The sequence below is a fragment of the Apium graveolens genome, chromosome 4, assembly GCF_009905375.1.
Source record: "Apium graveolens cultivar Ventura chromosome 4, ASM990537v1, whole genome shotgun sequence".
Classification (NCBI taxonomy): domain Eukaryota; kingdom Viridiplantae; phylum Streptophyta; class Magnoliopsida; order Apiales; family Apiaceae; genus Apium; species Apium graveolens.
Genome location: NC_133650.1, coordinates 19,509,341 through 19,523,167, shown reverse-complemented (window position 1 = coordinate 19,523,167; position 13,827 = coordinate 19,509,341). Strand labels below are relative to the sequence as shown.

Here is a 13,827-nt window from a genome sequence, read left to right as displayed (position 1 = left end):
AGAAAAAAATTATGTGATTTTAAACATAACAGAACAATATAAAGTTTCTTATAGTTGAATGTTGGAAAAAGATTTCTATTTTGTTATCATATATTAAAATATTCAATAATTATGGCAATTATAAATAATTATTGAATAATGGTTAATAATTAAGATTAACATAAAAAATAATATATTAACAATATTTAACCGCATATTATATAATACTTTTTGAATTAAATATACTAGCTTAAATCCTGTGACATGGGTTCTTTATTTTAATTTCATATTTTAAATTTTTTAAATTTAATAATGTTTTTAATATTATTCAAATAATATTGAATTTTTTTTAATATTTTATTTATTGGAATTTTCTAATATTTTTATTAGTTTTAATTGGTTATTGTATCTATTTTATTTGTGTTGAAAAATACAATACATATTTTTTTTACTAAGAATATTTTTTTTAATTGTTTCTACTATTACTTTTAAGTTGTATTAAATAAAAGTAGCTTACGTAACTCGTTTTACTTATTCTTTTTAATATGTCTTTGTAAACATTGTGGATTATGTCTTTTGTCTAGAAATTGATTAAATTAAAAACACCATCTTAGAGATAAATTTTAACAAAAAAAGCTACTTTGGATTACAGGAGTTTTGGGGAATATTTTTTGGTAAAAAAATTTCTAAAGAAAATTAGGACCACGTACCGACAGACCAAACCAAACATTTAATATTTCGGCTTTAATAATATAGTAAGTATAGACAATATTTTAATATTAAATTTTCAACTACATTGTATAATGCTAACAATTAGTTTCCACTTTAATTGTGAAATTACAAACAATAAAGTTGTAATTTATTAACTGTATATATTAGTAATATTACTATATAATATGAGTGATGACCAAAATCAGTACATACCAACATCGAAAGGGCCCTTTTAATGCTACATACTGAGGAAATTACAATACATGGTTAAGTTAAACATCATAGGGAAAACAGTGAGATTAGCAGATCAGTCTCAGCTGGACGAGATCAATCCTGATCCGTTAAATCCACTTGGAAACTGCTAACAAAGACCGAGTTTGCAGCTGGAGAAAGGATGTTAATTATAGTGGTGTCAAGATTGAGGTTGTGAGTATTTTATGCTCTAAACCTATAACAAAAGAAAATTTTAAACTGGCTCATGAAATGATATTTTTTACTGTTCGATATAAAAAATTAAGACAGAATGCAGAGTAGAAATTAGAAATAAAGATAAGATATCTATATAAAAAAACATAGACAAGGAGCATAAAATGTATGATGAAAAGGAACAAGAACATAACACTACTCCCACTGGTGTAATATTCAAGCGTTACATAATTTAACAGAATATATCCTGCCTAGCCAAAAGTTCTACCCTTAATGACAGAATGCAGAGTAGAAATTAGAAATAAAGATAAGATATCTATATAAAAAAACATAGACAAGGAGCATAAAATGTATGATGAAAAGGAACAAGAACATAACACACTACACCCACTGGTGTAATATTCAAGTGTTACATAATTTAACAGAATATATTCTGCCTAGCCAAAAGTTCTACCCTTAATGACCTCAAACATACGATACTGAAACTTACCTTCTCAAATGCAACATTTTCCCTCAATGCACTCAAAGTTGTGACCCCAAAAGATATTAAACCTCCAACACAGGTTGGATCAACCTCGGCCAGCGCGCGCCATGTCAAAGCAGCCTCCACACGCACCTGGCAACAATTTTAATCAGCTTCTATTCGCAGGAAAATAAAGAATGTTAGAATGAGAGGTAATACTGTCTTCGTGAGAGAAAGTCAACCATCTAAGAGGCTTACAAGAGGTGAAGGATGAGAGAGTGCCGCAACAACTGTGTTGTCAAGGACTTCTTTAAATTCGGGAGGAGCCTGCAAATGAATAGAATAGGAGTCAGAATTAATAGAAAGTGATAAATACTGGTCTCTTCCATAATGACCACAGACAGCTTTCTCAAGTTTAGGGGCCTTCTTATAAAATTTGAACCACAAGAGTTGAAGTTTCTTCGCAATTCGACTAATGGCATCAGTTTCTTTTACTGGCCTTCATCACTCTATGTCCAGTATCAGGATTAGAAGTGGGCAAACATCCACATTTTGTTCAGGTAAAATTCTTTTGTGTATCTACAAAGGTGTAAACTAGGAAATTGCCAACTGTACAACTTCTCCATAATTCAAATCAACACTGGAAAGAAAATTAAGACCAACGGAAACAGGGTTACTCGCATTAAGCAGCAGTAGCATGCAGCCACTTTGAAAACAACGACATCAATCATATATACAGCAAGAAAAATGAACATGATAAATATATAATGATAGTAGATTCCCCGTATAATGTAGAAACTACACTTTACGAGTGAAATATAATTTATATTAAGAGACTAGTAATTTATTCGCAAAACAGGAGTTTGACTGCATGAACACAGCTACATACAAAATTAATCTTCTCAGGTAATGGTTTATTATGCAACATATCTTTTACACGGTCTTCTTCATTAATTACAGATAAGATAATCTCCCTACTATGCTTCAAAGTAATTCCTTAAAAAACCTAAAACCCTGCTCCAAATTTCACGGATGGTCCCAAAACCCTAATACTATACTACACTGCAGCAATCACATATAATTTCTAGACACGTAGGCAACAGCAATCACAAAGTCTGACATCTAAAAAATACTAGTAGATAAGAACTCACCTCTCCCAGTGTTTTTAAGGCATATGACAAGGTACGTAAAGAAGCAATTTGTATAGCAGGGGAAGCATCAGGGGCCTGTAGCTGTAACAGAGAACACTAACTTGTCATTGACAATAAAATTTTGTTTAGAGGCAAAAAGCCACCAATCCCAATTTAGTAAGTGATAATGTTAAACGATATAGCAAACCTGCTTTCCCAGGAGAACTAAGAAACCCCTTTGAGTAGGTTCACTCATTTGATCAGTCACACCCACCCGAAGAATGTAAAGAACGCATGCCTTCAAGACAAGGAATCCATGATCAGTAGCTTTATTTTTTAAATATATATCATCATTGAAAACATAGGTTAATGAACACTGAAGTCCCACATAAAATTCACCCAACTGTAAGGGGAGTGCGGAGAAGGAGTTTCGCCACTAGGCTATCAATGAATCTTCGAGCTGTCTTATCTTATCTCTCTCAGTTTCGTTATCAATTTTTTGTTTAAGTGAACATTTTATCAAAATTTAAACCTAAAGATGATTATCTTTTAGGAGATAAGTGCAAAATGCAAAACATTTCACATTATAAAAATTTGTTAAGCAAAAGCTTTGAAGACTGTCATCCAGCAGGGACGAGGCTTCACCGGGGCCAGAGGTGGCCATGCCCCCCCCGGTTGTCATAATATTGATACATATATCCAGTGTTGTAAAAATTGTTAATCGGTGGAGGTACCGATTAGCGATTAATTGGTAAAACGGGGATTAATCGGAACGATTAATCGGAGCATTACTCGGACTATATTTAAATTAATTTTAAAAATTTTATGATTTCACTATATTTATATAAATATAGTTATGGTGACGTTACAGAATTGGCTAGTGTAGTTCATGGACTTTGTCTAAATAAGGCCCATAATATGCATGTATGGGTTAATGGAGTCTTGAAAACCATGCAATTTTTATTCCCCATCCTTTTCTGCCAAACGTTTATACACAGTATATATGTATATGTATATGTATATCCTTCTCTTCCGGCTCCATTTACATCGGGAAAGCATCCCGGAAAATTCTAATTCGTAGTATATCAAGTTAAGCTTACCGATTTCTTCCTTGTTTGACCCGATTTTTAAAGTGTTTGACCTGTTTTACTAGAAAAACGATTTTTCCGGAGATTTCATGATATTAGATCGGCGACTCTCCGATTGTTGATTAACCGGAAATCTCCGATTTTTACAACCATGCATATATGTTACAATTTTTAAAAATATTATACTTTATCTATATGTTTATATAAATATAATATTTGGCCCCTGTAAAAAAAATTGGCCTTTATAAAATAAAATTATAATTCATTAAAATTCTCTTATTGATTTATTAGACCAAGTCCAAATTTAAAATTAGATAAAATATGCATACTTATTTTTGCATATATATTTATTTTGACTCGATTATAGATGAGTTTCGTTATTGAAAGAACTTAGAGCTCCATTATAAAGTTTTTACTAGTATTCTTGCGCATTTGTTTCGTTAAATATTTTATGTGTTGGCCAAAAAAAAATCGGGCCCCCTTTGTGAACATTTGTTGGCTTCGTACCTGTCATCTAGGGTGTGGGTGTGGATGCGGCTGCTCAATTATATTTTATACAAGTTCTCATAATGTTGAGCAATATTTAATATTGAATAAAAGAATAGAAATCTTAATATGCACTGTAGTACAACTTCACTTGTCTTTCAATAATTTAGGCACTACTCTTACAAATATGTGTGTATGTGTAATATTTCAAATAGTGCATTGAGTACTAAGTAATCTCTCTCTCTCTCTCTCTCTCTCTATATATATATATATATTGTTGAGCAATATTTAATATTAAACAAAAGAATAGAAATCTTAATCTGCACTATAGTATAACTTCACTTGTTTTCCAATAATTTAAGCAGTATTCTTACAGATTTGTGTGTTTATGTGTAATGTTTCAAATAGTGAATTGAGTACTAATTTAAATGTACAGAGGTTGGAATATAAACATAGAAACAAGCCCAGTCCATTAAAATTTAACTAAGCACCCTCCCTTTTGTTAGCGACCGGCACTCTCCCTCTTTTCACTCTTTTTATTAGTAGTCGTGACATATATACACACAAAATAAATCAGCTACTCCTCCCTTCTTCTATCAACGATTCATCAGAATTAAACGCAAAATCAATAAAATTCATCATAAATCGTCGATTTACACAATGTTCACCAACTCTTCTGAGATTAAACTAAAATCACTATTTTTTATTACACAAATTACTAAAATGCCTGGTTAACGCTGAAATCACTAATTTATTTTACAAAATCACTAAAATGTGCTATAAAAATCACCAATTTATATTGTAATAATCATTAGAAATTAATACTGAGTTATTACATCTTATACACGGCCATTATAACTTTACCGCCTATCTCACCACCACCTTAAATCAGTTCATCACCTTGACAGTGCAACAACCACGAACAGAAATCACTAACCTTAATTATTAATACAGTGATTATTAAGTGTAGAGAGAGGTGGGGAAGAGAGAGAGGCTGAAAAAATAAACATTGAGAGAACGTGATGGGAGGAAGATGGAGGAAATGGAGAGGAACGGGCGGTGGAGAAAAGGGGTGATGGCGGTTGAAGTGTGGGGTTTTGGGACTTGGGGGAGCATTTGGGGGTGAATTGAAAATGAGGTGGGTGGATAGTACTAAATAGGAGGTTTCTAGTTTCTATTTAAAAGTTTGTTTCTATTTGATCATTTGCATATATATGTATGTAGATATATATATATACACTCCCTCCGTCCCACTCTCATATACAACACTTTCTTGAAAAAATTACGCATATTAGATTATGTATTTCCACTTATACCCTTTATAAATGCGTGAATGTAGACTCTTACTCAACCGTCATTAATTGTTATACAACTTTCAAGAAGGGTAGTTTTGGAATAATGCCAACATTTGCATTGAGAATTAAAAAAGGACATGTATTATGGGAAAACAAATTCTCTCAAAAGAGACTACTATTGTGGGACGGTGGGAGTATATATAATATTTCAAATAGTGCATTGAGTAACTTTGTAAAACAAAACAACAAATATAAATATTAAATCCTAATAAATAGATACCACAGCTTGTGCATCTACGGAAGCATCCGCACGAAGCATGTCCATAATTGGTACAACAAAGTTTTGCAGCTCACTATCTGGATGCAGATACTTTACACGTATAGCCTGCAAGATTTATGTTAAAATAACAATATTAAGCACATTACGGTCAAAAATACAATGTAGGTTTGAAAGTTGTTTGCAAGATAAAACTCTAGACCGGAAATTCCCGAAGATAAAATTTTAATTAATTGCTCCTAAAGTACTCCTTACAACGAGAACCAAATTGAACAATTTCCAAAGATTGAGTTTTCAATGATACCTGTAGAAAGAACACCCATGATAAGGTTAATCCGATTCGTAAGTTCTTTGACCGAGGCCCACTAGCTGCAATATAGGTTACTTTATTAAAAACATAATGTAGGATAAAAGAATCGCTAATCAAGTATTACAATAGGCATGTATTTTAGTAACTTAAGCTTAGTGAAAAGCAATAGAGTCAATATAAACTAGCTACAACACACTATTTTGGAAGAATTTTGGTATAGAGTCAGGCTTGTAAACTAGTGGATTTACAATGTACTTTGACGGACTATCGAGTTGATTGTCATTAAATGTGATTAATTTGAAAGCTTTAAGGAAATCCAAATTATACAAAAGAGTAAACTAGATCAGCATGGAATAACAGGCATATCTTATTTATTTTTTTCCCTTGTCTTCAAAATTTCTCAATCATATATTTCATCATGACACTCAGGCTCTAAGACTATCATAGCATTGAGAAGAAAACTACAACTTTGTAATTTTATTGTTCATCTACTGATGGGGGGATATCATTCATTCTGCGTACTTTCTTTGTCCAACTACAATTGATGCTACCCTTGAACACCATCCACTTGCTACTCTTAAGAAGCACATGACATAAATGGTCGAATTTACCTCAAATGTCAATTTCTGTCAACTGAAATGGGACTCAAGGAGTACTAAAGTAGCATATTCATTTCACACAGAGCTCAATGAATAACTGAAAATTAGAAATTTTTCTGTGCTCATATTCCGCTAGTAATAACTACATGGGAATTTTGTTAAAACAGAGTAAAGTACCTTTTGTGAATGGCAAAATGAGATGCTTTTGCAATCCGCCTTCAAGCTTCTTTGGTGCTACATTACCTTTTCCTTTCGGTTGAACCTAGTATGAAAAGAATGCTTTGAGATTGTGAGAAAAATAATAAAAAACTTGACAGCAGAACAATACCTGTGCCTCAGGATTCATTCCAAGAGCAAGCAAAGCTCCCAAAGCTTCAGCAAACGCATCCCTAACAGATGATACAGGATCCTCAAGAGCCTGCAAATTGTAGCTTCAGAGATTGAAAATTGAAGGATTGGTCTGTAAAAGAGGAACATAAACGGAGAAAACAAAAAATACCTTCATACAGTAAGAAGACGAATTATCAATGTCTACAACTCCTAAACCCGGACCCCCGATATTTGCAAATGCTGTGAGGCACCTTGCAGCAGCTATTCTGACGATAAATGATTTGTCTCCAATAGCCAGACGCATGATGAGACGAAATGCCTCCGCATATGCAGGAAAAGCAGCATTGCCACCAGAACCTTCCAAAGCATTCCAAAGCATTTGTAAAGCTTCTTGTCTCACAAAATCCTGTAGTTGACAGTTGTATTTCAGGTAGGGGGTAACAACTATTGGAATCATGAGATATGAAAAAACAAATGTTATTCCTCAGATTAACTCTAGAGCTGAAGCCAAGAAATGTACTACAGGCATGGTCTTTTGTGTTTATTTGGGTCCAATTATAACATATATAAACAAAGCAATAACAATCATTGACTACACAATTGTGATTTCCATTACAAACATTAATAAGCGTATTCACCCAAGACATCATGGAAACACCCTCAAATATTACTACACCATCCTGTTACCTTTTTTGTAATGATCCGCCCTAAGCCACTGAAGAAGTGAAATATTTTTTTCCTGAATTTGTTATGTTAATCAATAATTTACATATGAAATTAAATTTTCTTTTGTACGAAAACATTGACTCATTTAAAATATAGTAACATTTTTTAAAAAAAATAATTTTATAAAATGCATTGAAATAAACAAATAATATTGTCTTCTCTTTTTACTTCTTTTTTTTTACAGGCTAATATTCATTCAATTAACAGGATAATGGAATCACATGTTCAGAGTAGAGCTTACTCCAAGTAATGAACATAATTAAGATCTATTTAATGTAAACCTGGGGTTAATAGAAAATCTTTTGAATGCTAACCTGTTACACTTCGGATGAGAACAGATACGCTACTGAAACAAAATTTTGCCTTAATAGCATACCATGCAGCAAAAAGAAAAGGGAATCATTCGCGCGGACAATAACAGTTTATCTTCTTCTTTCTTTATCAATCAAGACTTACCCATTTTATTTTATTTTATTTTTGGTGATTCACATCTTATCTATTTACTTGAAAAGAAATAGAACTTTATGTTTTAAATGTTGGTCAGCTGAAGTTGTAAGCAAAAGTATACAAATATTACTTAGGATGCCTGACATTAAAATTCCACTGCACAATTTGGGAAAGGTATTAGAATCTTATTACGCATTAAGTTTTGGACATTATCTTACTATTTAGTAGAATTGATTTCCTTCCTCGAAGGAAATTGTCGTTATACTGGACTTCTCAATTTCCAATAGTTTTATGAAGTCCTTATAACATAAATTTAGATGAATTACAGTTTCTAAATATAACATATTTTACCTTCTTGAAATTTTCAAACAAAATTTGTCGTTTGCAACAGAAGCATCAGAACTTTTAGATTATATTCAACTGATTTTCAAGTTTTTTAAACATCTTAATTATCATAAGTTCTCAATTAAGTCATTTGTAACATCATATCGTATGTTCTCGTCTAACTCATTTTTAACACTATAGAGTATAGATATATATATCATAATGAGCACTAATAATTAAGGTATTCAATCTCATACTAACCTAAACTTAATATATTGCAACAATTAAATGTTTCCAAGCACATGCCTTACTAAAATATTAAGCTAGATATGTCATGGAAATTATTAATACTTCGAAACATGCTAAACAAAACAAGTGGTGACAAACATTCCAACTCTTTAAGTCTTTTTAAAATTCAAAAAGACTAGTTAAATATTCTGCCTACATACAGTTTTTTCATGCTGGCAAACAACTTTACTGACGAAAAATCCTTTAAGCTAACAAATCATCTATGACCTTAAACTATAAATCTAACTTATCAAAAGACCATGTCCCTTGTGCTGAAAAAACTATGGACTAAAAGATTTAATTAATGTTGGACTACCTCATTATATCTCATCAATTTTGTCACAATAGCTGTTGTTTCAAGTAAACCAGAAGTAATTTTTCTCCCAAAATGTCGATATAAATATCCCAAACATTGTGCGGCACCTACAAAAGATATGATTTCAACATAGCATATAAATTTAATGAATGAGTACTTTTATTAAAACAAGGAAGAAGAAGAAGACATTACTACTCAGATTAGCAGTATCTAATTATTGTGGTGGGAACACCATATACACGGGCAGGAGTTGGTGACGTGAATGACACGACCTTAATAACTATTGCATATAATTACCACCTAAAATCGCTTTATTAGAACAAGTATGAAGCAGATGGCATTACTACTCATATTAGCAGTATCAAATTATTGTGCTGGGTGGGAGCACCATATACAAGGGCGGGAGTTGGTGAAGTGAATGAAATGACCTTAATAACTGTCACATAAAACAACCGCCTGAAATCAATTTTTGGTCTAATCACTACTGTGCAGACTCCATAAGAGTCCCAAACATATTTCTCAAGAAATAGCAAGCCACTGAATAAGTAGACTGTATGGTCTTGCAACTTCATAATAAGATATCTAAGAACTGAAACTAATCGACCAATATAAATAAAGGTTTACTTCACATCCAAAAATATTTGACGAGGAAGTCGCTTCTTGCTCTTGTTCTTCTTTCATCTGATAAAAATGAGGTGAGACAAGATGACCCTAACATAAAATGCTCCATTTATGTTTCAAGTAAACAGTATCATGGCTCCTTTGTAATGAAACGAATGTAAAAATAAACTCATTGCATCTTCACCAGAATTATTATTTATGTTTAAATTATAACTTTGCTCATCGATAGAGAAATGTTGACTACATTCAGATATATTGGTAACTTACTAAATAAGGGAACCTACTTTTAAGAATGTAATTTCGTGGTCCGTAGGTGATAATATAAGATCTTCTTTAATGCAAGGTCATTTTCAAAGAGTACCAAGTAGTGACAGGACTATTCTAACGCTTACGACATTATCCATTACAGACCTAGTACTTCCCTTTCTGCTTGACTGCTTCATTTAATGGTTGAAGCTGTTGAGGTACTATAGAATCACGAAACCGGGCCCTGTATTAATAGTGAAAACATATACGCATAGAATATTTTTTTTTTTAAAAGCTTTAATATTACTTATTACACATTAAATTTATTACACATTAAATTTTGTTATATGATTTTTTTTGACAGGATTTCTTTTATGATCAATGAGGAAGTTAAATTTATTTATATACAAATGCTTCAAGTAATGGGTTAAACAGGGGATTTGGCATTATTTAGGGGGTGAAAGAGAGGAAACATAAGAGGACGAAAGTGGTTATTTAATGCACTGCTAGGCCCTTATAAAAGAGAATATTTTACACCATTGCAACTTTAGCATTGAAACTTAATGAAGCATGCACCTAGTATTGAAGGCAAGTGGGCCTTTCTTCATTTGTCTTCTAGTATGTTGCTACTTGCTAATCGTCTTCTCTATTGAAAAAAATCAAGTTTTTATTATCATCTATCTTCTAATTGGTTGTCGATAAAATAAAGACGTTAAAATTGGAGATTTTATTAATGCAAAAAGTATCTACATTTTTAGTGCAAGAATAAAAATCAGCAGACTCAACAATTGTGAACTACTAAAATTAAAGTGTAAATTGTTATGTTAGCCAATGAAAAAGTGTCAAATTCTTGTAACCTGTAGCCGCACTTATTTAGCCAACAATTGTAATAGTGAGAAACTTTACGCATCGCTTAGGAAGGTGTTCGGATTGTGATGGAAGTGTAGATGAAGGGAGGGGAATGAGAATGGATATGGATATGGGGTAAAAGGGGAATGAGTTTGTAGCAATCAATTAACCTCCATCAAACACTCACACATGGGAATACATTAAGATTTCTGTTGATCGGATTGAGATACCAAGAACCAAAAAGCACCTTAGTGGAAAAACCTCACTCGATCATTGATCTTTAGATGGACTAAAAAAAACAACATAAATTGATACATCATATATAGTAACTAGGAGTCTAGGACAATGTTTCTCTGCAATGAGTACGGGTAGTTAAGCAAATTAGAACATTAAATACGAAGCAGCGAAGGATTATGTTTAAGAGAATAAATATAAAAAGCAAAACAGCAAGCAATAAAATTTATGACGGACCAGCAACTCGTAGAGGCTCATTCTTCCTTCCATCAGAAAGAAATCCTTGGAGAGTGCTTGCCCTTGAGTATATTGAGATGCTATCTCCCTTTAATATTATCATTGACATTGCCACTGATGCCAAATGTCGCACAGGCCGCCGTGCACCGAGAACAATTAGAGAATAGAGTGCATCCTCACATTTCCTTTGCCATAGAATTAAAGATTCCTACATTTTCCCAATCCAATATAAAAGAAATAAATATTCATATTTAAAGGCTACGACTTCACAGTATATAACACAAGAAACTTCCTTCTAATCATCAGTAAAAAGTTAGGATCTAGCCACTAAGAATATAAAAACTCAACAAAATATGAACCACTTCATTATAATTTTTTTTTTTTTTTTACTATGTAACTTCTATATCCACTATCATAAAGAATACAGGCAAGTCTACAACACAATAATTGACGTGGTAACAAATCCCAATGCTCTATGCAGTCTGCACTCAAAAATTATAGATGCATCATCTTATTTAATAAGTTAGAAAACTGGATTAACATCTCCGTTCCCGAGCACAAGGTGATATCAAGTTTTTGTACCGCATTACTTATATTCCATTCAACTTCCTCTCCATTCCAAAAAAAACTAGAAACTACTCTAAAACTTCTCAAACAATACGGATACAGTTAAACCTCACTCGATCACTAACATCTTCCTACAAAACTTACACTAACTGACAATTCAAAACCTACTAGCAACAATAACAAACAAGTGAACAGTTGATTTAAAGCTAACCAGCATTTCTAACCTACTAGCGACAAAAAATAAACAAGTGAACAGTAGTTTTCAAGTAAATGTGAAACAACGAATCGGAATTATAAACACAGCAATACAAACAACAATAATTAACATAAACTCGAGAGCTGAGTATCGAAAAATAGATAGGAAAAAGGACCTTAGGTTCTTCGTTGATTGCGGAAATGAGATCGGAGAGGAGATCGAAGCAGAGAAGAGGATGAGGTGATTTGTGAGCTGAGGTAAACACTATAGACTCCAATTGTGCTACCAGTACTCCAAATCTCGATAATGGCACATTATCTCTAACATAGGCTTTCGCCATTTCTTATACTAATTTGTAAAATTTCACAGCAAGAGCATCAGTATTTTGTATGTATTGTGTGTGTATAGATGAAGTGAAGAAGGGGGGTGTATGAATGAATGATTTATTTCAAGGTAGTTAGGATTGGATCCACCGGGTCTGCAATCAATTGTGGGTGCAATTGTTTATACTTTTCGATCCATCTTGTTCTTGGGCCTTCTTTCCGGACTTTTTATAAGTTCGGTTCTCAGTTTTTGTTCAAGAAGAGTTAATTTGATTATCTTTTTTTTAATATTTTGTGACAAAATTATCAAATTTTTTAAAGTTGGTCAAAAATATCTCTCCAATACACATTTTAAAATTGTATATCATTATTTAAAAATGGGTATCACGTGTTTTTTGTAAAAAAAGAAAACGAACAAAGGACCAAAATGTCACTATTTGAATAAATAATGCCCAGAATGTCACTTGCTGTGAAAAAGACCCAAAATGTCATTTTATAACGGTATATAAACTTTCGTTTTTAAAAGCACAAAAAGGGTACATCGTTCCCCATTTTGGTATTTTTACATTAACAAAAAATATCTGCATGTTAAACACATAACAAAACACACTGCTTGTCTGGAGAACACGGGACATCATATCTTGAGAACACCACGTAACTCTGTAATTTGGAGAGGGAGAAGTGCGATTTACACGCACAAGTAGAGTTTCGAAATCAAGTTACTCACCTGCATCAATCATGAACATTGAGGTAATTATCTGGATTGCATCCATGTTGTTTGATGAAATTACCCAATGACATGACCTGCTTTTCATCATTAACATACCTTGTTTCTTTCAATGTCTTATTTTTCTTTCTTTAATATGTTGTTTCTATGTCAGTTTTTCTTTTATTTATGAAAATATGTTATATCTTTCTGTCGCATTTGGGCTGAGGTCCCAAAATAATGGCCACTAGATGATCAGACTTGTTAGTCACCAAAGCTGACCTGACCCTATCAGTATCGGTTAAGACTTTAATTAACATAGGTGAGTTGTATTTGTAGATTCCATATTGTGATATCTTTATTTTTGAATTTTCTGATTGTCCAAAACAAGAGAACAGAATGGCCTCCACTCAGTCTTCTTAAATTTTTCACCCTCAAATTAAATTTTACTTTTGCAATCTTACAAGTTTGCTCTGAAGCATCGATAGATTTGCATGAAGATCTTTTACAAATATGTTGTTCCCCCAGTGGTATTGATACAAGATTTGGTTCTTTACCAAGGTGATAACTAAATCTTGAGTAGCTTAGTCCATCACCAAATGTGTATACTGTTGGTCCCTGATAAAACCTGTATGTTCGACCTGGATAGCCGG

The 13,827-nt window shown here is 32.6% G+C and overlaps 1 protein-coding gene across 3 annotated transcripts in view; it reads right to left on the bottom strand.

Moving 5' to 3' along the window:
- LOC141717869 (protein SWEETIE) overlaps positions 1 to 12,662 on the bottom strand; it is a 41,122-nt gene extending 28,460 nt beyond the window's left edge. For all 3 annotated transcript variants that reach the window (XM_074520089.1, XM_074520090.1, XM_074520091.1), the window contains exons 1-12: positions 12,321 to 12,662; positions 11,383 to 11,590; positions 9,196 to 9,302; positions 7,264 to 7,500; positions 7,093 to 7,182; positions 6,942 to 7,026; positions 6,160 to 6,224; positions 5,859 to 5,963; positions 2,918 to 3,007; positions 2,731 to 2,811; positions 1,838 to 1,906; positions 1,607 to 1,732 (exon numbers count right to left, since the gene is read on the bottom strand). In XM_074520089.1, the coding sequence (XP_074376190.1) occupies positions 1,607 to 1,732; positions 1,838 to 1,906; positions 2,731 to 2,811; positions 2,918 to 3,007; positions 5,859 to 5,963; positions 6,160 to 6,224; positions 6,942 to 7,026; positions 7,093 to 7,182; positions 7,264 to 7,500; positions 9,196 to 9,302; positions 11,383 to 11,590; positions 12,321 to 12,485 (1,428 nt within the window). In that variant the 5' untranslated portion in view covers positions 12,486 to 12,662. The remainder of the gene's footprint in view (positions 1 to 1,606; positions 1,733 to 1,837; positions 1,907 to 2,730; positions 2,812 to 2,917; positions 3,008 to 5,858; positions 5,964 to 6,159; positions 6,225 to 6,941; positions 7,027 to 7,092; positions 7,183 to 7,263; positions 7,501 to 9,195; positions 9,303 to 11,382; positions 11,591 to 12,320) is intronic.
- Between the last annotated feature and the right edge of the window lie 1,165 nt (positions 12,663 to 13,827).